We start from the raw sequence: 27,676 nt of genomic DNA on the forward strand, positions 1-27,676 counted from the left end.
AATGAATATTTTCACGAGATATTTTAGACGTTTTTACTTCTTGAGAAATGATCATGGCAACGTGATTTTAAATTCAAACAGTGATTAAATTTTTTGAAAGACTTACTCAATATTACAAATAGCAGGCTACAAAATTCTTTTATTCAATAAATTGTGGATCTAGGTTTTGATTAGATATGGAGGAAGCACAAGAGCTACGTATAGGAGCCTTGAAAAGCACAAGTATTGTAATTTTTTCTCAAATTTCAATCTTTCTGTGATATTGAATGTGTGACTGTGTAAGAATATTTAAAAATGAACTACAATATGAAAAATATTCTTAGTTAAGAAGTTAGTTTGCTTGTGTTTAAACATATAATTTGTACTTTTATTATTGTAAAATACTTATAAATAGTAATATGATAGCATCATATAACTAAAATAATGGTGTAGTAAACTTACTCATTTTTACATTAGAAACTAATTTTAAAAATGTATGACTTATTGGCCATCAAAAGCGCTATTTGAATGTATTTGTAAACAATAGCACTGTTAACGGCAAGTAAAACAAAGAACAGTGGTAATTAATTCTTTCATCGTGACACAATACATCGGGATAAAAAATTAATTAATTAATTAAAAAATAAAGCCAATAAAAATAGTATTTTAGTGGTTAACATGTTCCCTTTTATATACTGACTCTTTAAAAAAAAATTATGTATAGTTTCTTACAAAAAAAAAAAAAAAAAAAAAAAAAAATGCACTGCTTGGATGTTGAAACAAGGATGCTACTGGTTGTGCACAAAATAATGACAAGAGCACCTGCAGAAAGATTAGTTAGTAAGCACCTGGGATGAAATCCTACTCAAAGAATATGCATATAAAGATGGAAAGCTTTCATAGAGGTAATGTAAAAACCAGTTTGACTACTGCACCGCTATATCGAAGAGGGATAAATTCGTTTCGTCAGCTGTCTTCACCAAATTGCCAGGTGTATAGTAATTGAGGAATACGGTACAAATTCAAAGAGCTTGTTGGATTCGTTTTTTGACCAAACCTTTCGCTATAATTTAAACTCAAATTTTTTCGCATATTTCTTTTTGTCAAAATAAATAATCCATTAATTAATCTACTTCTGCGGATCACTGATTTGATTTATGTCGATAGAGAGGGGGTGTGGAATGGCTGTTGTTGTTGTTGTCTTGTCCATATTACATGGAACAACGGTTGCCAGAGCCTACTCCAAAGAGAGGTTGGACTTCTATTTTCCATCCAAATTTTGAGGGTGAGCACCCCGGGGAGGATCCGTGGGTCCCTCATCCCTCTCTCCTTTCACCAATCCACACGAGAGGACTTTCGGCTCGCCGCATACTTAGAGTGCTGCCATGCCGCACCCACATTATGTATTTACAAATATCCTTGTCTTCTCCGGGATTCGAACCCGGGACCTTCGGTTCTACACAGACTCAGCCTCAAGCCTCGCTGCAATAGCTGGAATTCGTTCTAGCAGCCCTATCGTCTGCAGCATTAGAGACATTCTAACCCACATGCCTGCTTCGCAAAGACCCTCACTCATTTGGGTGCCCGCTCATACGAGAATAGAAGGAAATGAGAGAGCAGATGTTGTCGCAAAGGAAGCAGCGGATTCATCCACTTTGCGAGACGTCCTGACCCTTAGGCCAGTCTCGGACCTAAAGAGTCGGACATTCCATCAGTTCCTAAGAATATGCCAAGAACGCAGGGATCAAGCCTCCACAGAGAGACGTGTATAGAATCTCATTCCCCAGGTCAAGACAACAAGCCAAACTGATAGAAATTACATGACGTATTTCTTCACTGGTCATGGGCCCTTCCCTTCATACCTCTGCCGCTTTGGCTTGAGAGAGAATGGTAACTGCGAATGTGGGGAGGAGGGTCATCCAGATCATTTTGTGTTCTCCTGCCCACACACAGCACTTAACAGCCTCAAGCAACCAGGAGCCAGATTCTGGCCAAATTGGTTCCAGAATCTACAAAGTAATAGAGTTGCCCAGCGGAAACTGAAAACAATAATTGACTACTGTACTAGCAATTACTTTTCTGACGCTGGTAGATAGTAGTCATAAAAGTCTATATAAGCTAGTTCAATATGTCAGCAACAGAGTATGTGATATGTATGTTCAATATGTAATTTTGTATTTAAGCGAGGTTTTCATACACAAAGTTCGTACTGTATCTGAATGCTGTAATGTATGTGTACATGTTTATATCTTTTATTTATGGTACCTAATTTATACTAAGGATCACGCGTACCTCAATGGCATGCTTCATGTAAACTTTAACTATCATGATAACATATATATTATATATGTATATATGAATATGAGTGAGAGTATGTATACTTTTATTTGTTTCGGTATATATATATATGTATGTAAGTGTGTATATATATGTATCTGAGTTGGTATTTATATGTATATATGTAATAATAAAATCACAAGAAAAAGGAAAAGACAGAACACTGTAGATGCGTGATTAGATCCATATTGAAGAAGAATTTTGATTGCGTAGTATTTAAAGAACTTGGCAGTCGAGGCAGTTTTAATTCCATTTTTATTTCCAGTTGAATATTTGTGGCCACAATCACTTGGCACTCTAGTCGTGCCTTTCCACAGAAGATTTACATTTTTGATATTGTTGGGATAGAAAGCAAGCCAGCGAAATTACATCTTAGCAGAATAGAGGGCAAAAGCTGAAGTGCGTAGTTATGAAAGATGGAAGCATGCGAAGAGAAAAGTTTTGGTTTACAATTCGGTGATTGGTCGTCAAGAGACATCTGGTATTAACGGTTACGTAAGATTGCATGATTAATTTGAATGACGCAATGCAGATAAGTTATTACGATTTTAGAATAGAGAGGATAAATTAATGTTTATAGTTATATTATAATTCTGATTCATACATTTTTATCTTACATATTCCCCCCTTCAAAAAGAAAAAGGCGTAGCGACAGAGAAGCCTTTTTAAAGAGAAAGAGTTAAAGCACTAGCAAATAAAAAAGAAAAACATAAATCATAAAATTTTGATTCTATAAAAGTATAATTTATAAATATCAATTTTTTTAAAATAAATTTTTAATTTTTAGAGTCCTATTGAATTTTTCAGCATTTCAGTCCAAAAGTCTTTTTGTTTGAGAGTTCACATAATCATAATTCTTCAGGGAAGGTTCATGAATCCTTTTTCATGAATGCCCTTATATTAATTAAACGACTTTGATTAGAAAATTTCTAAAATAAAATTAATTTATTAAAAAATATTTGTATATTTATTTTTAATTATATGATTTATTACTTAAAAAATAATATTATATTTTGATATTCTAGATTTCGTATTTTTGATATTTTTTTAAGGTGATGAATTTCTGATTTTGGAAAATGAAGCTGTTGAAAATTCAGTTACCAAGCCAAAAGTTATCACTCAGATTATAATCAAAGTAAGTTCTCTTTATTGCATAAAGTGTATACTCATCACAGACTTCAGAATTAATATAATCTTAATAAATAAGTAATTTTAAAATTTCCAATTGAATTAAAAAAGAAAAAAAAAAAAAAAAATCTGAAAGCTTTAAGATTTCACATTATTACCAAAGGAGCGCTCTTTTTTTTTTTTTTTTTTTTTTTTTTTTTAAACGCTTTGTGTGGTACTTTTATTGAAATATGTTCTTTGTACTTAAACCATTAAATTCAGTTCAACAGCAATGTCATAAAATAATTTTAACTTGAGCATATCTTTAGAATTTCTGATACACAGTCTCACGCGCTGGAGACAAAAATGTTTTTCTGTACAACGTTGCTGTCGCTCGCTTTGAAATCCTTGAGTTTGTTAATCAAAAAATCGTTAGAGTGTTACAAAATATGAAATTTATAATGAAACAAATTCAAAATTCAAAATTAGATTTTCCACATGCCCATATTCGGTGGAGGATTACGTTATTCAAAATTTGATGGTTCTAGGTACCGTTGTTTTATCATGATGCGAGAAACATACATACATTTATGCAGATCTTCATTATTTAATTTCTTTAAATATAACACAGGGCGATAATATTTAGTGGCAACAATTTGAAAAGAGAAAGGAGCATTTAAAGTTTTCGACGTAAAATGCCAAATCGAAATTAGTATATGATGTTTACTACTTACTTATGTTTCTGGGCTAACGCCCTTTGGGCTAATAAATAAAAGAATTAATTACGTTATAAATGGAAAGAATCTTTCATTCCTGGGTTTGAAAAGCTCTTCCTTATCAATTTCTAGACCACTAAATCATGCAACAGCGTTTTATCCAGTATGTGTTTCTTTTTGAATCTTCTATTAAATATTATTGCAGCGTTTCTTTTATCCTAGCAGAATTTCTTAAGAAATTAAAACGCTTACGTCATAAAAAAGAGGAAATGCACAAATACTAGTCATTACAAGGTTATTCTAAAAACTATTCTGCATTTTTGAAATACATTTTAAAAAGGACAAATAGCAATCAAGAACAGACAACACGTAACTGAGAGTGAAAATATGCTCCAGTTACGTACCTTATTGCTGACTTTAGCCACCTTTGAAACTACCTAGTCATTAAAATTTGCGCCCACCAGCGGCAAAGCGGTAAAGTCGCTGAACACTGGTAGTTCGGTCCGTGGTTCGAATCCCGCGAACGGGCTGGCTGCATGGGCGTTTTCGTGGTTTTCCCCATGTGTAACGTGTATACGAGCCAGTTTCCCTTAGAAAGTCCTCCACGAAGGCATCCCTCCCCTTAGGCAGATAGCCCTCGTGTGCTTTGCCATAATTAAATGCACCACACACCATTAAATTTGCAAAACAACGAATCGCACTATAAATTCTATATTCAAAATACTTCAAAATGGATTAAGGATCGCTTATATACTGCTCGAAGCAAAGTAATAATACAGATACTTTGCCCTAGCTAAAGCTTATTTACATCTTCGAAGAAACATTGGAACCCTATCAGCATGCCGATTTGCAAAGCAGAAAACTTGCTAACGCTGATAATTCGACGTAAATTCGACTCCAGGCGGACAGGCTGGCTGCATGGGCCTCTTCATGATTTTCACCACAAGAAAAAATTTAAAAAAATACGCGGCAGTTCTTTTTAAAAGGCCTCCACGAAGGAATATCTACCCTTAGGCAGATAAGCCCTAGCGAACTTTGCGTTCATCTAATAAACCAAAAAAACCGTTTGCTTATTCGATTTACATTGAGAATTTTCTTATTCTATAAGATAACGCCACGAAGAGAGTATTTAATATATTAAGTTCGGATAGGAACTTATTTCTCTAACAGGACTATATCGGAAGTATCGGCTAAAAAATACTATTTAAACAGATGATACCCTCTCTTAGGCTTTCTGAAGGTGGCAACAAAAATTATGCCACTTACGGCTCTTTTTTATTATTTTTGCAGGGGCTCGCAATGGAGATGGGCATGGGGAGATGGGGATAAAAATTTAAATTGTATGTTTATTTTATTGAAATTTGTCACGCAGCCAAAGGTGGTACAGTCTCATAGCATACTTTATTCGATTCTTCTTATAACACTCTGAACGCTACCATTTAAAAAAGTTGTCATTTCTTCCCACGCCAACGGTACACCATTGAGCATGCGCAGTAAACTCAATGTGGGGTTTGCCATTAGGCGATCCAGACCATACCCAAAAATCTCTGTAAGTCGACCAGACTGTGCTGTCACCTGTCACCTGTAGTTAGTAATTAATTAGAGAAATGTTGGTGTACTTTTTTTTAATATTTGTTTATTATATGTTTATTATTTTAATAGGACTCACCCCAGTTTGACAGGGATTGTCCCAATCTGAAGGTGTGATCCTGGTCAATTTGTCATTTTGTCCCAGTTAAATATTAAAAATTTCTGAAATGCATACGGTTTAAAATGTTTTAAATGCCTGTCTGTACTGTTGTACCGTATGCCGGTGTTCGTAGATGGCGCATATGTAGAGCGTAATTATTTGTTCTCAACTGTGGTGCCATGTATGTTGAGAAATTCCCACTTAATAGGCATTCCCTTAAATGCAATGCTATATTTATTTTTAGTTACCTTTATCTCTACATATTGTTGCGTGCGTACGGGTTCGTTATGAAATGAATGCACAAGTCCAATGAAAAATGAACAAAAATTTATTATTATCACAACAAAAATGCTTAAATTTTCTCAAATTATCGTGCAGTATTACAATATCTCACAGTAGTTATCTTTTAACTACTCAAATATCCAATAGAACGTAATTCAAAACAGCTAAAGAACGCTAATCCGCGAATTCGCTACAATCAACAAGAGCAGTTTTCTAAACAACAACAAACTAAGCAACTACAACAACTACGAACTGAGATGTTTTCCTCCTTTTATAAGATTTTAAAAATCACGCGCTAGAATTTTCCAGTACTTTCTCGAAATCAAAAAGAGATATTTATTTATTTAATGCACGCGCTCTTGTATTTTCAATTTTCCGGCTTAGCTTTCTTTTAATATTCGACACGCGCTGCACCGCGCGAGAAATAAAACCATTTAATTTATAATTGAACTAACATTAGCTTTTTAAATACCAAATTCGTAACAATATAATAAAAGAAAGAGTCTATCTGTATGTGTGCTAGTGTGTTTTTCGTTTGCGTTGCGCGTAAGCTAATAGACCCACGGCTACTAAATTTGGTACATAGGTGCCTCTAGACAAGAGCCAGTGCACCTCGAAGCGATTTTTTCGAAATTCGAATTCAATTTTTTTTTTTATTTTATGTTTTGTGACGAAATAGCTTCATTTTGAGACATAATGGGCTATAGGAAAGCGAGATTTTACTCTACACACTCCATTTTCACATCGTCATGAAACGTAGGCACTTAGCTATTTTACGAACTTAAAATAAATTTCGTGTTTCAATAAATCGATTCAATACGAATTTATTTAACAAAGAGAGCTTAACACCTTTTCAACGGGATTTTTTCTAAACAAGTTTATTTTTAAAAATGTACAGTTTATTTTTCTTTGATTTTTTGGACACGTTAAACTTTTATCCTTGCGACTGCTTTTACAAAAAGAATTTTGGAAAAATGATAATATTTTGTATTTAAAAAAAAAATTTTTAATGAAGCGTCCGAGTATACTTCTCACATCTCACATCTTTAAAAATGTGATTTTGGCAACAATTTTCCTTTCTTTTTGTTGTTGATAGATTTTTGATGAAATCGCATCATTTTGAATAGTTTCATTCTTTTAGAAATATGGGTTTGGCCACAATTTTTCATCGTATTTCTTATGTCACTGTTTTTAAGAGATTGGCATATTTCATTGTCATTTTTACTTCCTTGTACGAAGTAAAAAGGAAGTATTGTAATCGCGAAAAGCTTCAGGTAGCATATTTCAACGAAAATATCCACTTTGACCGCTTTCGAATGCAATTTAACGATGTTTTTGCGTGACATCTGTACGTAAGGACAGAATAAAAGACTCTTTTCGTCTAAAAAACTAAAATACTGCTTTAAAATGAATTCTGAAGAGAATTTTTCGTGGCGTCTGTACAAACGTATGTACGTACGTGCATACGAACGTACGTACGTACGTGCGTATCTCGCATAAATCAAAAACGAGTAGCCTCAGAACGTTGAAATTTTGTATATAAGACTACTATAACATGCAGATGTGCACCTCGTATCTTGGTTTCAATTGGCCGCGCCTATATTTATAAATATAAATATATTTATAAATATATCCACTCTGTTACCCGCCTCAGTGATCTCAGTTTCTTTACTCTTATATGTTTGTAAATTGTACATTTTTTGCTTTAAAAATGATTGAATTATGTTGTTTTTATCTTCCGGTTAAGGGTTTTATGCCTTTAGTAAATCTGTATGCAATATTTTTAGAATTATCAACAATTTTAAAATTGTTTAAGTGCCGCTAAGCCTAATTTGATGGCGGCTATTGCTCTTGTTTACATTTCAAACAGCTGAGTAGCGGATTTGTTGCCAATCTAGAGAAACTTAGCCTCGCAACAACAAAGATAACGCCTTTATTTATTATTTAAATCATGCTTAATCCTTTCTGGAATTTTTTCGAGGAAATAAGCGTTTAAGATTTACTTCGTAATTTTTAATACTGATATTTTGAGTTTTTATGTATTTTTGCCTTGTCGCGAAGTGAAAACTGAATTAATTGAATGAGAAATACTCAATTGTCTGAGAAAAACTGTTTCTTTTTTGTTTTGTTTGCTTAATTTCTTTTATACATCGTTCTAGCTTTATTATAGTATTTGAATAGAACATGTGGCAACGATTAGACAATTCTTTAAATGATATAAATTTTGTGCATTCTCAATTATAATATGAGAGATAATTCTTTAAATGATATAAATTTTTGCATTCTGAGTTATAATATGAATATGAATGTGAGTTTCTCTTTAGCGAAGACGACTGTTCTTGATTTTTGGTAAATATTATTTTTACTTGTTCTTCTCGATATGGCCAGTAATAGCGAATCACCAGATAGAGGCAAAATTCCTTGGCATGCTACTTTCAGCGATTATGATAGCGATAATGATTCTACTTATTCGAATTATTCAGGAAAATCGACTACATCCAAAGAGATGCCTGTAATTGCTTCAGATGACCCGGCGCTTCAAAGTATACTAATTTCTACTAAGAAAAGTAAATCCCAGAGAAAAGAAAAGAAAACCGCAGGAAGTCCTAAGAAAATAGCCGATAATACTAAGAAATTCAAACCCTCCCCTTCAAATTTTGAAGCAGTAGTTAACAAACACAGAAAAGTTTTTCCTAATTTAACAGAAGCTATCTCGCAAGAATATTTTAATACTCAGCTTCCGACTAACTCAAAAGATCCCTCACTCAAATTAGAAAACGAAATCGCTGATAAATTAAACTGTATTGAGTCTATGAAGACATTAACCTCCCCACCAGCGATAGAAATGCGTTCAAAGTTACAAGAAGAAATTCAACAAAAGCAGTTCATTTTAGCAAGCATTCAGAACACCCCGAAGCTCGCAAATTCTAAAACAGATGATAAAACAATAAATCAGAAGGATTGGCAAACTCCAAAGAAAACCGCGAAAAATTCCGAGTCTATTCCACCAGCAGCTATTCCGCAAAATAACAGATTTGAAACTCTTAACGAAAATAACGAAGATATGGAAGTTACAGATGAAACTCAGATGACTACAACACAGAATAAAGCAGAAAATAAAACGAAAATTTCCCCATTAGTCATTCCAGAAAACGATGTTGATTGGCCTGAAATTGACAATATGCTCAGAGAGATATGTAAAAACGAATTTGAAGTTACAATCAAAGCCAGACAGATTTTCCTTTACACTACCACCGAAGCCGATTATAAAGCTACAGTTGATAAATTCAAGAAAGCACAGATTAGTTTTCATACGTACCAAATTTCCTCAGCCTCTTCAATTAAAATTATACTTAAAAATATCCCAAGATCCTACACAGAGCAAGCAATTCACGCAGTTATTTTGGGAATTAGAACGCAGAAGCTTCCCTATAATTAAAGTAAAGCAATTCACGAAGAAAGCAGAAGACCAAATTATCCATTTACCTATATTTTTCCTTGAACTAAAAAGAAATTCTGCAGGAGAGAAAATTCATCAATTAAACAATATGTTCGGATTCAATATCACCATAGAAAAATATCAGCCCAGAAAACACCCAATTCAATGTTTCAATTGCCAGGAGTTCGGGCACTCCCAAAATAACTGCTTTAAAAAGGTCAGGTGCTGTAAGTGCGGACAAAATCACAGATCCAATACCTGTAAATTAAAACCAGATGAAAAACCAACTTGCATTTACTGTCACGAAAATCACGTTTCTTCTTATCGTGGTTGTAAGGTATACAGAAAAAGATTCAATCATTTAGAGAAGACAGAAAAACCACAAGAAATTCCCACTAAAGATGACTTCCCCGAATTTATTCAAGTTTCAGGCCAAACTAATCAAGAAATGCCTAAAACCCTTTACAGTGACAAAGTTAAGCAGAAAAACCCGCAGGAAAATTTAGCAGAAATCATTACCATTTTCAAAGATCAGAAAACCCTTTTTCTCATGAAATCAATAACCACAATAGTTCAGAGAATTAAATCAGCTAAATCAAATATGCAGAAACTTTGCCTAGCTTTTCAAGCCATTGAGATGATTCTGAACTTTGCAGATAAAGATTAATTCGCAGCTTCTCTCAAGACAAGCATAGCCGAGCGGCAGAAATTCTCAAGTTGCAGATCCTCACATCGTGGGGCCACGTTTACTTCTCTTCTAGAGACTCTGCACTAAGTGCAAAAAGTACATTCCATCTTACTGGATTCAACTCATCATTAAAGACACCCTACTTATAATATATTGGTAAAGGCCGCACTAGGCCGATTGCCTCTTAATTGTGTTATGACATAGACATAGATATAGTTATAATATGAACGAAATATAATACTGTTAAGTAAACCTAGCGCCAGAGTGTCGCTATGGTAAACAAAGTGAATTTTAAAGAATGCATTTATTCTATTGTGGTTTATGCGCTATCGGCGAAGTAGGTTTAATTCAATCTAATAAGTTTAAATAAAATGCAAGAAAAAATACGTATAATTTAATATTCCGTATAAGGAAGTCATGTGGTGTACACATCAGATTTTTTATAAAGTTGTTCTGCAAAGTAAAATTCTGCGCGGAATTTTTTGCTTTGTGTTTCTTTCATGTTATTTTTTGCACATTTCACTATTTGTAAGATATTGAAAAGTTTTGCATATTTTTTTTTCTTCAACGGAAAGTTGATTAATATTTTTATTAGGATAATTAATATTTGTATTAAGGGATATAGCTTATTTCATTGTAATTTTTTTCTCTTGAAAATATAAGATAAAATATCATTAATTATACTTCGCTTTTCAGAACTTTTTGTTTTTTGTATTCTTTTATGTTATTTATTGCTCATTTCACTGTCTTTAAGATATCGAAAAGTTTTGAGTGATTTTTTTTAGGAAACAAACCTCCTTTATACCATTTGAGTTCTTAAGATTTTGCAAAGGGAAGTTGGTTAATTTATTTATTAGGATAATTAATATTTGTATTAAGGGATATTGCTTATTTCATTGTAATTTTGTTATACGCAATAATTTTTTTTTATGAAGTTGTTCTGCAGAGTACAATTCTAAGCAGTTTTTAAATTTAACGTTGGTGTTCCCTTCAGCCATTTTTCCGGTACATTTAAAAGCCAGACGAATGCTGGCAGCGAAGCTGCTAGTATGCTCATATTATTATGTACGTGTCCTCTACTTTATTGCTTTTATATGCTTTTTCATTTTAATCCCAAAATTAGTGACTCAAGCAAAAGACAAAGAACCTTATAATACGGCTATATGCCACTTATATATGCCCCCAAATCTACTCCATTTCGTTTAATAAATTATAATTTAGTTGATTCCGTAAACTTTTATGTGGAAGACTGAAATTCTTTATAAAAATATTTGCTTAGCACATATCAATAAATACATGAAAATTCTTCTAACCATTAACTAACAGTATTTTACTTTCTTATAGAATTCTTATGAAACAGCATTAATGGAAAAAATATGGATATCTTTCCTGTCATTTCATCTGTTTGTGGTACCTGCTTTCTTGAGTTTGCTTCTGGGAAATGTGCCTGTTTTAGGTGGCACTGGCTATGATGATGAATATGAGGTTAGTACTGACAAAAAACGTTCCTAAATGTCGAATGAATTTTACTTTCTTGAGAAATCACGCCTTTTTCTTAAATTAGTCAATGACAGTCCATAGTATCATTTGAATAAACATGAGAATTAGAAAAGGAATTGCGAAAAGCATTTAGATGCCAATATAGTACACTTCCTTTTATTTTTCTTGTAAATAAACAAAGTTTGAATGAATTCATCCATACAATCGGAATTATCGATAATGAGAAAAGAGGACCATTAAAATTACACTTGTTACATATGATCATAGATATTAAAATGAAATTATGAACTTAGAAAACTGAACAACGCACCTTCAATTTAACGATAAACATATGTTCTTTTATTTGATATGAATTTCTATTTGCTGTTTAATCACAGCATGAAAGTCTAGGTAACTAAGAACAATCGATGCTAACACAAACTCCTCTCATAAGAATTCCAGGCCCACCAGCTACCGAACGGTAATATCTCTAAATACTGGTAGTTAGGTCCGAGGTTCGAATCTCGGCTACATGGGCTTTTTCGGAGTTTTTTCCATATATAATGTGTATGCGCGGCATTTCCCTTAGATAGTCCTGCACAAAGGCACCCCTCTCCTTAGACAGATAGTTATCATGTGCTTTGCCATAATCGAATGCACCAACACATAAAAATTCCAGTATAAATTACATATTTCAGCAGCAGCTGCAAGAAATGTTCCAGTCATGCAGTTGTACGAGGTAAAATACACAAAATAATTTACTACGTTGTTTCTCTCGACTTTATTACACTTAACACTTGTATCAGTTAGATTCACCAAATTTCACCCACATCTGCTTGGCTGCAGCGATGAAATCATTTACATCTGCAATATAAACCAAGCAATCACGCATACGCTTTCATTTTCAGTTCCTGGGGGGTGGGGAAGACACTTCAACCTAGGTCAAGTAAATATCTTAGGTAGGAGAGAAGCTGAATTAGTATCGCTAAAAATCGTCCGGAAAACTTGGAACTTCGTGTGAACTTATAATTATATAGCAGAAGCGTTGTCATGCAGAAGCAAAACTTTTCAGCTGAATTTTTTCCCGACATTTTTCCTTTACGGTCTATCCGAGTTGCATTAATAAATTCTTATATAAACTTCTGTTATTGCTGTCTTATGTGGCCAGTAATCAATATGCAAAGGACCATCTTTATCAAAAAAATTTTACCAGGGCTGGCCTTTTCCCACTCGTTGTAAACTCTACCTCACTTAAATTCTATCATGTTGTACCCCCCAACATTTTACCTCCTCCGAATTCTGCCATTCGGGACGCCTGAATTATTTGTATGGACTCTGTTGCCACTGGAAGTAGCCCCATGCCTTTTTCCAGCCATGCCCTTTTGTTTCCTTTTTGAACCATTGTAGTAAATCCAAGTCTCGGCATTTATCAGAGCGAGCAGTACTCAAGGACCAAATAATTTGGTTATCCTTCATTTCTGAAGTTAAGAACCTCCCATTTAGCGCATTTCGACAAATCCTACTTATGCAGTATATTTTCCCCATCTACCCCACAGTGATGCCTATTTCCGTCGTAATCTGAGAAAGTGTCCTTCATCGATTGTCATATGTTCCTTGACTTTTGCAGATGTTTCTTCAATGATCACGTCCACACTGAGACCTCATCTAAGGTCATTTCCTAGTGATGCTTTCCTCTGCCTAAATATGATAGACTCAATTTAACGGTGGCGTAAAAAAGTGCAGTTAATTGATGAAATATAGCCCGAGGATGACCCAAAAGTCAAATGTGTGGCGGTCGTCATTTATCGGCGCAAAAGCATCACTATGGACCGCAACTATGCAGGGTGTATCGGTACAGCGGTGAAAAACTTCCAGGACAGATAGAGTACACCTAAACGATGGGAAATCACATAGCAATGCATGGTCGGAAACGCTCTCCTGGAGCGGTAGTGACGACATAAAACGCAAAAAAGGAAGGGCACAAACAGTGAGACAAAACATATTTTATTATGTCTAGTACAGCAGAAACCTACAAATAAGAACAAAAATAAACAACTATCATAATTAAAGAAGGTGTTCAAAATTATGACCTCGGACCGTGAAGCATTCCTCAATTCTTTGGCGCATGGAAGATCTGCATCATGGTTCGGGTCGTAATTTTGAACACCTTTGATGATGATCGTTATCTCTTTATGTGGTTTTTTTTTTCTTTGTTTTCCTTATACTTCGAATAATAAACACGTTTCTCACCCCGTTCATGTCCTTTCTTTCTTGCCTTTTGTGTGATCATTACCGCGCCAGGAAAGCATTTCCGACCATGCATTGCTATATGATTTCCCATCGCCTAGGTGTACTCTATCTCTCCTGAAAGTTTGTCATCGCCGTACTGATATACCCTGTATATTCATCAATATTAGCCGAAGTTACGCCTTCTTTCATTACGAACTCTAGGTATATAGCTATGGAGTGCTTTGCTATAATCCAATGAACGAACATCCATTACGAACTCATTCACCGAATGATCATTGAGGCTTTTAATATTCATTGAAATAATTTTTAGACAATGTCTAACACTCCTTCGCAGTTTCACAAACTTACACTGATTGCATTCGCTTTTCATACTCTGGAAGTAAGATGCTATCCTTTCATTGCATTTCGTTATCCTACAATTACTTCATCGTACTTGGGTTAAGAACTTCTTGAACGTCCTCCTAAATATTCCAGTTGTTGGATTGCTTTATAAATGGTGATGCATGCATATTTACCTTGAATTCCCCGAGTGCTAGGCACCTGACCAAAGCGCTTAGCCATATGGATTGTAAGGCCAGCGGAAATTAATACAACCTGAAGCGAATTTTGAAGATAAAAGGCTCTACTAAAGCAGCAAAGGAGTGGGAGAGACATTGGAAAGAGATGGAGAAGTAGGTACGTTATACGGCGCACAGTAGCACGTCAAAGGTAAGGATGCATTCATGTACCATAATCAGAATCAGAGCCATTGCTCGGTGATTCTATAAGAGATGTCTCGCAAACCTTTGTCGCTAATTAGAAATATTTGTTTTCCTATTATAACTATTATACTCTTACAGTAAAAGTTTTAGCCTATACAGATGAGTTAGACAGGCTGGCCATTTTAGATGAGGAGAGAATTTGTTCGGTTATTCAAAAATTGTAATAATCAGAGGAGACTTCCTTACTGCGCAAGCCCCGATTTATGGTCCTTCGGCTAAATCGTTTGAGATATTTAAAGAAATATCCATGGTATGTGAAATAATATGCTAGCAATGGGATTGCTCTTCTAAGATCCAGCGAGACATTCGGGAAAAATTGGTAACTACTTCGACAAGCTTTTGAATTACTTCACCGATTTTGTTAATTATTGAGTAAGTAGCTTTGTGTTACAATTTTAAAATGTGAAATGAGAATGTTTGTTAGTTATTCTGGTGCCTTTGCATTGTTGACTGAGTTTTGCTATCGTGTTTATTTGCTCGTTACAAAGTATATCAGTATGGGCTGGAACTTAGTAGTATAATACTTCAGTATCTTCGGCGGTGATACTGAGCAGCGAGCGCCTGATATCAAACAAGATTAAGATACTTTGTTTACCGGTTATTATCTGCAGGCTTAATACTGAATCTCTTGAGATTTTAGCTCTCGGACTATTTTGCAAGGCAAGAGTTATTTGCTTTTTTAGCGCAATCATATTCACATTTGTGTGCTTCTTTATATTTGCGCATCCTAACCTGCAAATTAATACGCTATTTTAGGAGTAATAGATACCGTTCCCAAAGACCATATCGGCATCAGTCCTGGAGGCGTGAGTATATATTGTTTCTTATGTTTGTGTGCTTTCAGATAAATCATGTTAGCGAGGCTGAAGCATTTGATAGCAGAGGGAGACTATCATACTTCGGTAATAGTGATGTTGTGAGAGTCAGAAAAGCATTCGTAGTCTAGCCACTTCCCTGCAACAGTTACTTCGCGCTTGATCAGAATTTCCAGAAGTGGAAGGACTGGCAACAACTTTAACAGTTTGTTGTTTGGAAATGGAACAACTTATACCTTTGGTACTGGTCACACTTTCACAATTTTGTGACAGGTAACACAAGTTACATAACCTCAATGTGCGACAGAATGACCGCTGATTGACTGTCTTTCAACTGTCGGCAAATGTAATTAATCAAAGCATCGACGCGAGCTCTGGCTGTTATTTATTTATTTATTTATTTATTTTCATGAAAGAAAAATAGTTTCAATATCTTGTCATGCAGCATCCCACGCCATTCACTTCTGGGCTGTCTTGCTTCTGCTCTCTTGTGATATGACTATTTTCGGACCCCACAATCCTTACATTGTGTATATATTAAGAAAAACTAATTGTTGGGGGATTTATATATACGTATAACAACAAATTTACAGCACTGCTTCTTACAAGGTGCTCACGATAATACGGTCTAGTTGTTTAGGCACTTTATGGACTTCCTGATATTATTATAAGGGTACAGCCCCGATCCTACTAGCCGGCCGTATGATAAAAAAAAAATGGGACTGGCCAAATGGACATCCTATATATGTTTGGCACAGTTTCAAACGAATGAGGACCAAACAACAGCTGAGGTACTAAAAAGCACCCGGCACTGGTAATTGGTCGTGAGCGGTTGCATGTGCTGCCTTCATGAAGATTTCTTGATTTTCCTCAAGGGTAATATCGGTCAATTTTCGTTAAAAAGCCCTTCATGAAGCAGTGGCGTGCGGTCGTGCACACCCTGGCAAAATTATGAGAGACAATAATTTTCTGCACCTATCTTTATATGGTATATAATAAATATTATTTATAATATATTCAAATATTACGTTAATTTGCTTGCTTGTATTCTCGCAGTGCGTGCGGTACTAGGTGCTGCACCACGTAGCGCATTCAAAAGCAAACTATCATAGGAAGCTTTGATGTGTACGCACTGCGCACTAATAGAAAATCACGTTTTATATGTATGGGCTACTGGAGAAGCACAGCATACTATAGCACTGAGGCAAGTGCAGCTATTTTTCCTGCACTTGGTATTCAGAAGCATCCAGAGGTACGGTTTATTAAGAGTTCTATTAGAGCGGGGACTTACGTGCTGAAGCGCTTTTGGTTTTTTAACTGATTAACTGGCTATACGATTTTGCAGACGGTTAATGTTTAAATTTATATATTGTAAGATTTTGTTTTTATGGAAATATAAAAGAAGTATTTCATCAATATAAAGGGAAATGTTTTAGTGTGGTAAAGTAATTTCGGTGATGTATTATATTTATAGAAATAATTCGCTGAAAAACAATTTTGTTTTGTTAGACAAAAAAGAAACGAATTCTAACAGAACAGTCCACATTTTACTATTCATTGTGTCTTACAGACAGTATATAAGTTATATCTGTCTAACACCATAACCCTGGTTTTGTTTTTGAAAATTGTCAAGATGTTTTTCGCAGAATATATGATTTCCAAATGTTAAAAACAATTAATAAATATAATTTAATCCACTGACCGAACAAGAAACAGTTCGTTCTATTGTGCCAGCATGCAGTGAAATCCTCTGCACGTGGGTTAGACGTTCGGTTTGTCGGCACCAATGAGCATCCTGATGACTCATCCTGATATCATCAGGCTGATGATGAGGCGCCGCAGCGGCGGGCGCCGTGTGGTACTACGTTTGCTGAAAATATAAGTTTTTCGTGGAAGCCCGAAACGTTGCTTTTTCGCCGCCGATATGATACCTTACAACACAAGACATGATTTTTGCTTTAGTGCTAGTAGAATTCTCGTAAGTTTAGCTGTTTTTATAGTTATACCTCGAATTCTCGTAAGTAAATATTTTATTTATTGTATTCTTTAAATTTATATTCATAATAAATAACCCATTTCAGAATGGAGAACTCATATGTCTCAATAATTAAAGATTTATTGGAAAATCCATTTTCGAGACGAGACGTTACTACGAAAAAAACGAAATAGTTAAATTAAGTAGACCGGTGCCGGATATTATTCTATCGCAAAACGTTAAGATTAAAGGACAACAGTGTGTACGACATTTTCAAAAATCTATGTATGAAAAATTTAAATGGTTAGCCGGTTGTAGTGAATTGAATAAGTTGTACTATTGGCCATGTTTACTTTTTGTTGTAATTGAAAAGGACAAGAATACTTGGACAAAACAAGTGATTTAAATCATCTCCACGAAGCTGCAAAGAAACATGAAAAAACACAATCTCACATGAATGCCGTAATACTATTAAAAACATTTGGTACCGCCAGGATAGATTTAATGTTAGATCAACAAAAGGCTTCATCTATTGTTTCAACACAATGAAAACGTAGCAAGAAATAGAAATATTCTCAAGAGATTAATATATGTAATTTGTTATTTAGCAAAACAAGAAGCTGCATTTCGTGGACACAATGAGAATATAAATTCCCTTAATCGAGCAAATTATATAGAATTAATAGCTTTAATGAGTACATATGATGACCTTTTAGCAACCCATCTAATAACTGCAACTGTATTTTTTGGAACCTCTAATAGAATACAAAATGATATTATTGCATCGATAAAAAATATTGTTATTTCAAAAATTAGAAATGAGGTAAAAGAAACGCCATTCGTTGCTATTATGCTGGATGAAACATCTGACATATCTCAAAAATCGTAATTATCGGTTGTGCTACGATAATAATTGTAGTGCACCAGTGGAAAGATTTTTGTTTTTTTAAAGATGTTAGTGGTGATCGTTCAGCGGAAGCTTTGCGTAATGTTGTGCAAGAAACGATTTTGAGTGTGGGGTGTGAGAATAAACCGATTGCTCAAACGTACGATGCAGCAGCAGTCATGGCAGAAGCGTTGAATGGGACGCAGAAAAAAGTAAAAGACATTTTCCCAGAAGCTATGTTTGTGCATTGTCGCAATCTGTATTGTTTACAAAAGATTGTAAATTATTTTTTGCAACAATTTCTGGCATAGCCTCATTTTTTTTTCGGTGTCTACAAAAAGAAATCATGTTTTAACTGAAATTATTGAAAGAAAATTTCCAAAATTAGCTACAACAAGTTGGAACTATTCATCTGGTTTGGTAAATACCATAAAAAGCGAAAGGCAAGGCCTATCTGATTTATTTGAAAATATTATTGAGAATCCAGAAGGCTGGGATAACGATACAATTAATATTGTTTTGCTCAGGCACTACACTATAATTCAATAAACTCAGGAACAATGGACTGTATTATATCTCACTTTAATTCTCATTAATTTACATAGTTCATGGCCACTCGAAGCCACGAATTCTCTCACACGCTCTTAGCTCACAATCTCATGTCACAAACTCCAAGAGCTCAAGACGCATGCGCCGACGCTAGTAATGAAATGCGCGCGCAGGCGCAACATACCGCCCGCCTTGACATGATGTAATCATTCAAAATTAGATCTTACAATAAAAAATTACACAGAGTGACAATACGAAATACAGGTAAATAATTGTAAACATCAAATAATAACATCAACAAATCAAACTACTATAATAAGAAAATACAATAATTAATTACAAACATACTTTTTGTTTAATTTGGCATAGGTAAAAGACAAATTTTATTAATTGATCTCTTAAAAATACCTCCTTTCGTTTTCACTGAAACTACTCTAACCTTATTGTCTTTACCTAAGAATATCTCTACGATTCTGCCAAGAGGCCAGTTACATACAGGAACATTATCAGTCTTTAAAATAACCATAGTTCCAACCTTGACATTGTCTTTTTCAAAGAACCATTTAGTTCTTTCTTGCATTGCACTCAAATAGTTATTTCTCCAATACTTCCAAATTGTTTGCACTATTTTAGTCAATTTTTGCCAGCTCTTTAATCTATTATCGTTAACGTTTGAAATATTAGGTTCTGCAATAGCCGTGATAGGTCTGCCTATCAGGAAGTGGCCTGGTGTCAAGATATCAAAATCCTCTGGTTCGGATGATAAAGGTTGCAAGGGCCTAGAATTCAAAATGCCTTCAATTTGAGCAATTACTGTAAGAAACTCCTCATAGGTTAGTTTCAAATTGCCTACTACGCGTTTCAAATGAAACTTAACAGATTTGACACCTGCCTCCCAAAGACCTCCATGATTGGGAGCTCTAGGGGAAATGAACGACCAATCAATACTCTCACTCGATAAATAATTACCTAATTCATCATCTGGTTTGCTGACTAGCCTATTCAATTTCTTTAATTCTGCGTTACTACCAACAAAATTGGTTGCGTTATCTGAAAATATGCGTGCACACTTGCCTCTCCTGCTGAAAAAACGTTTTAAGGTTGCAATAAATGCTTGACTAGACAGGTCTGTTACCAACTCAAGATGACAAGCTTTGGTAACAAAACAAACGAAAATGCACACATACACCTTGTTAAGGCGACCTTTTCTCTGATGTGGGTATTTTATAAAATAAGGACCAAAAAAATCAACTCCAACACAATTGAATGGAAAATTCGGGCTGACTCTTTCTTGAGGGAGTTGACCCATAAGTTGTTGACAGGGCACTGGTTTTGCTTTGAAACATACGACACACTCATGTACTATTTTTCTACAAGTGTTGCGCCCGTTTAAGGGCCAAAACCCTTGTCTAACAAGAGACAGTAAGCCTTGTGGACCAATATGCATGTATTTCTTATGAAACATCACAATAATTAGATTAGTCAACTTATGATTCTTTGGTAAGATTATAGGAAATTTTCTATCAAAATTCAACTTACAATTAGCTAATCTGCCTCCAACTCTTAAAATTCCATATTGATCTAAAAATGGAAAAACACTTCTTACCTTGCTATCTAGAGGTACCTTACCCTCCTTTTCAAAGCTTGAGATTTCTTTTTTAAATTCACTATCTTGAATTAGCTTAATCAGTTTAAGTTCAGCTATTTTTAATTCTGAGCTCTGAAGAGGACCTGAAACCTTATCCTTCCCCTTGCAGTTGCTTACAAACCTAAAAATAAAACTTAAAACACGAATAATTTTAGTGTAATTGTTACTTAAATTTAAGAAATCCTCAATGAAAGGGTTAGCTTTCACATTAAGAAAAATATTAGAGTCACTAAGGATTTTAAGTTCGTCTGGAAAGTTCTTCACAATGACTTCCACCGGAATCTCTCTATTTGGGTAGTCTTCGTATCTCAGGAACAGAGGGCCTTTCCACCACATATCATTTTGTAGAAGTTTACTGGGATCCAAACCTCGGGATATAAGGTCACTCGGATTCTCCTTTGATGACACATGACGCCATTGATGACCATTAGTCGACTCTTGAATTGTTGCCACTCGATTTGCAACAAATGTCTTCAACTGGTAAGGCTCCTTTTGTATCCATGAAAGCACAATCATGGAGTCACTCCACAGATAAACGTTGTTCACAGAAATCTCTAATGCAGATATTACTCTAACCATCAACCTTGCAAGTAGGACTGCCGCACAAAGCTCCAGTCTCGGAATAGTAACTCGTTTAATAGGCGAGACTCTGGATTTACTCGTCACTAGCCTTGTCTTCACTTCTCCATCTCTCGAACGGCACTTGGAATATATGGTTGCTCCGTATGCTACCTCAGAGGCATCTGCAAATCCATGAAGTTCCACATAGTCTACTTCTGCAATAAGAATAAACCTTTCAATTTCTATTTTACTTAAAACTTCCAGTTCAGTAGAGAACTTCTTCCACTCATCAGCTTCCTTTTTTGGTAGTGATTCATCCCAATTCAGCTTTAACAACCACAACCGTTGGAGGAATATTTTGGCTTTACTTATGATTGGCCCTAGTAAACCAATCGGGTCAAACAATCTTGCAATTGTGGACAATATTTGTCGTTTGGTAACAACTATGTCATTATCGAGTTTCACTCTAAAACAGAAACAGTCTCTTCTAGACCTCCAAGACACTCCAAGTGTTGTAGATTCTGCTTCATTAGGAAAGGAATAGGAGTGATCTTCTTCCGCAAGTTAAGCATGATTACTGCACCACTTGTGCAGTGTCATTCCTGCACTCTTCAATATTGCAATTAACTGAGATTTAAGTTCCTTAGCTGTACTCAAAGATTCCGCTCCACTAAGCACATCATCCATATAAAAGTTTTTAAGTAAGACTGGCGCAGCTAATGGAAATTTTGGACCTTCATCAATCGACAATTGTTTAAGAGTTCTCATAGCTAAGTATGGCGCACTAACTGTACCGTAAGTCACAGTATTAAGCTCGTACATTTTCACAGGTGCATCATTTTCCTTTTTCCACAGGATTCGCTGCAAGCATCTCTGTTCAGGGTTAATTTTAATCATTCTATACATTCTTCTAATATCCGCCGTAAATGCGAATGGGTACTTTCTAAATCTAAGCATGATTGAAAAGAGATCATCTTGAATAACCCCTCCATTACGTTGTAAAGAATTTAGCGAAATTCCATTTGATGTTAAACATGATGCATTAAACACTGTTCTCAATTTAGTTGTTGTTTTTTGAGGTCGGTATATCCCATGATGTGGCATATAGTACACTACCTTAGGCTCATTTTTCTCTTTAACCTCAGTCATATGCCCTAGCTCTTCATACTCCTTTAAAAAATCCTGATACAGACTCAAACATTTAGGGTCTTTAACTAATCTTTTCCATAGGGAATTTAATCTCTCAAGGGCAACATCCTTTGAATTTCCTAAGCAAATAGGATCTTCCTTTAGTGGCATTGTTACAATATATCTCCCTTCTTCATTCCGCTTATGAGTTTGCACATAATGTTCTTCACATATTGCTGTTTCTTTATTTTTTGGAATGGCTATTTCAACATTCTCTATTTCCCAAAATTTTCTCATTGTTTGTTCTAAGTCATTAGATGTTTTCATTAACCCACAATGTACGCGGCTCTGTTCTTCTGATGTAACGCTTCCCGACACTATAAACCCGAACACGCTGTTTTGTAAAATAAGACCCGTGTTTTCATAGCGAATTTGTTCAGATTTTAATATCTCAAAGAAAACCTCAGCTCCTAAAAGCATCTCTATACATTCTGGAACATTAAAATTCTCATCAGCTAATTTTATGTTACAAAAATCCTGCATTTTAATATCAATTTTCCTCGAAGGAATCAAATCTTGCGTGATTTTTGGTACTACTAATAAGTCTAAATGTCTCACGTAACTTTTATCTTTATTGCTAATGCATGCCGAAACTCTTTTTCGAATTGTAAACAAGGAATCATTTAATCCGGAAATCGCAATGTTTACCTTCTCATAATCAAAGTTGAATTTATTCGCACAGTCTCTGCTTATAAACGATGAAGTACTGCCGCCATCAAGTAATGTTTTGACTGGATGTAGCTTACCCATACCATCACTAATAAAGCAAATAGCCGTGCTCAAAAGAACACTTTTTTTGGATCTGTTTACACTAGTCGCTGTAAGTAGAGTATTACCGCTGTTAGGCAGAAAGTCTGGAGCTAGGGGGGGAAGCACACTGGAACTACTCGCTGTTTCGTTTTTATTTTTTTCCTTCTCTTTCGATGATTTATTTTCTACTGGAAAATGCAATGTCATGTGGTGTCTTTTCCCACAAACGGAACACGAAAACTTTGATTTGCAGTTTTTGACGGAATGGTTTAATGCTAGGCAATTAAAGCATAATTTATGACTTTTGATGATTTCAACCCGATCATTCACCGGTTGTTTCAAGAAATTTGGGCATTTTGCCAAAAAATGATTTTTCTCACAAAGAACACACTTTAAACCTTTTGCATTGGCAAGGAATACCTTTGAAACATTTTTCGACGTTTTGTAATTGTTGCGAGATTTTTGAAAACTGTCCACACTTGCGGCAAGGGACCTTCTGCGAGATGTGAAAAATAAATCTGCTTCCTTAGCCATTTGCTGAGGCGGAAACCAACTTTCAGCTTGCCTTATAGAAATATGGGCTGACGTTTCTCGATCTAATGTTTCAAACAATTTGTCTGATATTATTAACTGCTTCAGAGTTTCAAAATCAGACACTTTCCTCAATTTTAAGTAATATTCGAAATTTGTGGTTAATCGCGACACGAACTGCACATGGGACTCATTTAGGCGTTGAGCCTTTTTAAAATTTTTTAAAACAATTTGTGGTGTAGGTTCGAATTCTTTTAGAATAATAGTTTTTACTTTTTCATAGTCACTTAGCTCTTCATCTCTAATATACACGATAATGTTCGAAGCCCGTTCCCCTAACAAGTTTAACAATATTTCCGCTTTAGATTTCTCAGGCACATTTTTTGTCGCGAAAGCTCTTTCTAAAGACGAGAAAAAATAACTCCAGTTTTCAGGTTTACTCGGAACCTTCAATGTTAGTGTTCTTATACTTTTAATAAGAGAATCTAAGGAATCGGAACTTTCTCCTTTATTTTCGTTTTGATCGTTATTAACACTTTTGGTTTCAGCTCGCAATCGAGCAATTTCCAGTTCTGTTTTAGATCTCTCTAATTTAATTTGTTCTAACTGTAATACTTTAGCTTCTTCAGATTTACGATGCTCTACTATGGAATTACCCAACTCTATTACCGAATTTGGATCGGATTTAAAAGCTTCACTACTTTTAATCGCTAAATTTAAATCTGTAACAGTTATCTTTTCACTTAACTCTATATTCAGTTCTAAAGCCAATAGCTTTAAATCCTCTTTAAGTGCACCTTTTATCAACATTATACTCTTAGTGAAATAACACAAGATAATAAGTAATTCTTCTCAATTACTTAAACACAGTAACACAGTATATAAATACTATAATTTTTCTCAAAAGTCTTACACAGTATCTTAAAATAACAAAATGGCACTTTATTCTTAAATCGAAACTGCTGACTTACTTGTTACTTGTATATAACTCATAATCCATAGATCTCTGGCCCATAACGGACCACGATGTTTTGCTCAGGCACTACACTATAATTCAATAAACTCAGGAACAATGGACTGTATTATATCTCACTTTAATTCTCATTAATTTACATAGTTCATGGCCACTCGAAGCCACGAATTCTCTCACACGCTCTTAGCTCACAATCTCATGTCACAAACTCCAAGAGCTCAAGACGCATGCGCCGACGCTAGTAATGAAATGCGCGCGCAGGCGCAACAAATATTGCAAAGAGTTATCACATGTTTTTTGAAGAATTTAACGGTAATTTTCTCCTAAATATTCTTGTCAAAGTGTTTAGTTATACTGATGTTCTATTTGATATTTTACAAAAAACTAACTTAGCATATTCTAGTCAAAAAGTAGAGGAAGTAAAAGATGCAATTCAAAATATGCGAACTTCTGTTGCATTCGATGAAGTTTATGAAGAGACTGTTTCTGTAGTGGGGTCCCCTAAATTTAGAAAAAAAAAAAAAAAAAGCGTACGTCGTGTAAATTTACAAAACTCAAGTGTAGATCAAGACCAACGTTTTAAAAATTTATATTAAGAAATAATGGACACTATTGTCAGTTAGATGTCCGTTTTAAAAAATTAAATTCGCTCAAATTTTTTGAATTATTGAATTTCACTTTTTTTAAGAAATATCAAAGTAAATTTCCGGATGAATGCCTTAATTCGTTAAAGAACGCTTATGAAAAACATTTCGATTTTGTAAAGCTAACCGATGAATTATGCGTTCTTTATCGTAGTGAGTCATACCACGAAATGAATTTATCGAAACTTATAATTTAAACCACGAAATGAATTATCGAAACTGTCAAATCATTCAGCATTATATGCTGATTCAGCATATAATGCTGAATGATTTGACAGATGCCCTAGGCGAAGTAAATTGGCACATTTAATTTGTACAATTCCATTTTCAACTGCTTCGGTGGAGAGATCATTTTCAGCATTGAAAAGAGTAAAAAATTCTACACGCAATACAATGAGCCAGGATAGATTAAGCAATTTATTTCTAATAACAATAGAAAAAGAAATGTTACACTTATTACAGTCAAAACCATAGTTTTATGATCATGTAATTGATGATTTTGTTAGTAATACGGATAGACGTATGGATTTTGTGTACAAATGAATAATAAAAATTTAAAGAAGTGTTTAATGTACATTTTTATGGTTTTATTATTGTCGTTGTTCTCTACACACCCTGCATGAAAATCTACCACACGCCACTGTCATGAAGGTATCTCTGTTATAGTAAGGTAGAGTTAGTGTGCTTGCCGTAAATCTAATCAAATGAATAACATTCCCCTCTAACTCCACGTAAATTTTTACAAGCCATTTTTCATTTGTAGAATGCAAATTGTTGAGATCTCTAAATCTTATAGATTGGTGTCGGAATTGTACAAATTAATTAACTATTTCTTTTTCCCATTTCAGATAGCCAAACAACATTTAATGGTAGGTTTGATGGGAGCTGCAGTCGTTATTGGACTGCCATTTCACCTTTTGGCACTGGCCGACCTCGAAGACGCAATAAATGAAGTAACAGGTGGTAGCAATTATAGCAATTCCAGCTCTCAAACAAATGGAGACTCAGCCGCAGAACCACAAGATGAAACAGATGTGATTGTGCTCTCGGAATCTGATTAATAGAGAATCCTCCAAAAACACCATTCATTTCGAACTATGAAGTATTCAATAAAGAAATATTTTTACAGTCTTCTTCCACGTGAGAAACATAAAAACATCACGGTGAATTTAAGAGGTTATCTCAAACTAACATATACCCATACACAGGGCCAGTTCTGGCATTTTAAGTGCCTAAAGGAGTGTTCACACTATAGTCTAGTCGTCCATATTGTCATAGTTCTCGGCGTAAAGCCATTAAGCTGCGTTCGGACGGGGGCGTAAAGGGCATAAGTGGTTAAAGCCGAGCTCCGTTGACAAGGCAACCAGTCTGTGTTACGTCACAAAATCTGGTTTAGGGCTCGTGGCATAGGGTTCAAAGTTTTCAACTTTACGCCGAGTTTGGGATAAGCGTCGACCAATCAGAGCGAAGCTAAAACGAAGCGGCGTTTTGCAGAAGATTTCGCTGTTACAAAACAAGCAGAGTTCTCGCGGGAAATCAATCGAGCAGGAGAACAGCGCGGGGAAGTTGTAGACACATCCACGCATGCGCAAATTTAGTTTCTCTCATTGGCCACGGCTTACACACCGTTTTCGCAGGTGTGAACGGCACTCCCGTATTTTATGCCCTTATGACTATGCCTCTATGCCCTTTACGCCGCCGTCTGAATGCAGCCTTAACATCCAAGGTTCGTTCCATTTCTTTCTACGGACCTTGATTAACGCCACTCATACGTGCAACAGGATTCAAGCCGTAGCCAACTACAAAAGATAAAGTTGCATATGCATGAATGTGCTACTGACTAGACTTGACTCAACATCAGTTCTATTTCCTACGCAGTGATTGGACGGTTCTTGATTGGTCAAGTTGGGATACAGTTCAACAGTTACAATAGTTAGACAACAACCAAACTTATACCAATTTCCGTGACATAGTAAAAGTCTGGTTGCTTAGAAATGAAGGTTCGGCTAATGCCGCTTAAAATCGCAGGGCCCTTCTGCGAACAATCCATTAGGCGATCAGTATATTTGGCGCCCCTTAAAACTTATATTGATAATTCAACGCAAAATAGGCTTTTATTGTATAGCCGCCTGCGACAATATCTTAGCTAGGGCCCTAGATTCGAAGCTGGCCCTGCTTATACATCTGCAAGAACCGCCATGCGTTTTAGAAATATCGATGCTCGCTGGGGGAAAAAAAAATAAATAAATAAAAACAAGCTAGAACACAACCTTCAGCTAAATAACTAGTAGCTAAAGGAATTGTTGAACTTTATGAATGCTTAAGAGGTATTCCACAATTCGATTATAGACATTATTATATCGGTATCTGAAAGTAAAAGCTGCCCCAAAACTAAATTTTTAAAATGTAATTTACAGGGTTTTTCATA

General features: G+C 35.1%; 1 protein-coding gene across 1 annotated transcript; it reads left to right on the forward strand.

Moving 5' to 3' along the window:
- The first annotated feature begins 88 nt into the window (after positions 1–88).
- On the forward strand, positions 89–27,676 carry LOC118183336 (uncharacterized). Its single transcript, XM_035352840.2, has 4 exons — positions 89–222; positions 3,369–3,451; positions 11,583–11,723; positions 26,097–27,676. Exons 1-4 carry the CDS (start codon positions 177–179, stop codon positions 26,307–26,309), a joined length of 483 nt encoding a protein of 160 aa, XP_035208731.2. The 5' UTR covers positions 89–176; the 3' UTR covers positions 26,310–27,676.

This window comes from Stegodyphus dumicola, chromosome 3 (genome assembly GCF_044657685.1).
Source record: "Stegodyphus dumicola isolate Sdum_Otavi_A_Nest chromosome 3, ASM4465768v1".
In the NCBI taxonomy this organism is placed as follows: Eukaryota; Metazoa; Arthropoda; class Arachnida; order Araneae; family Eresidae; genus Stegodyphus; species Stegodyphus dumicola.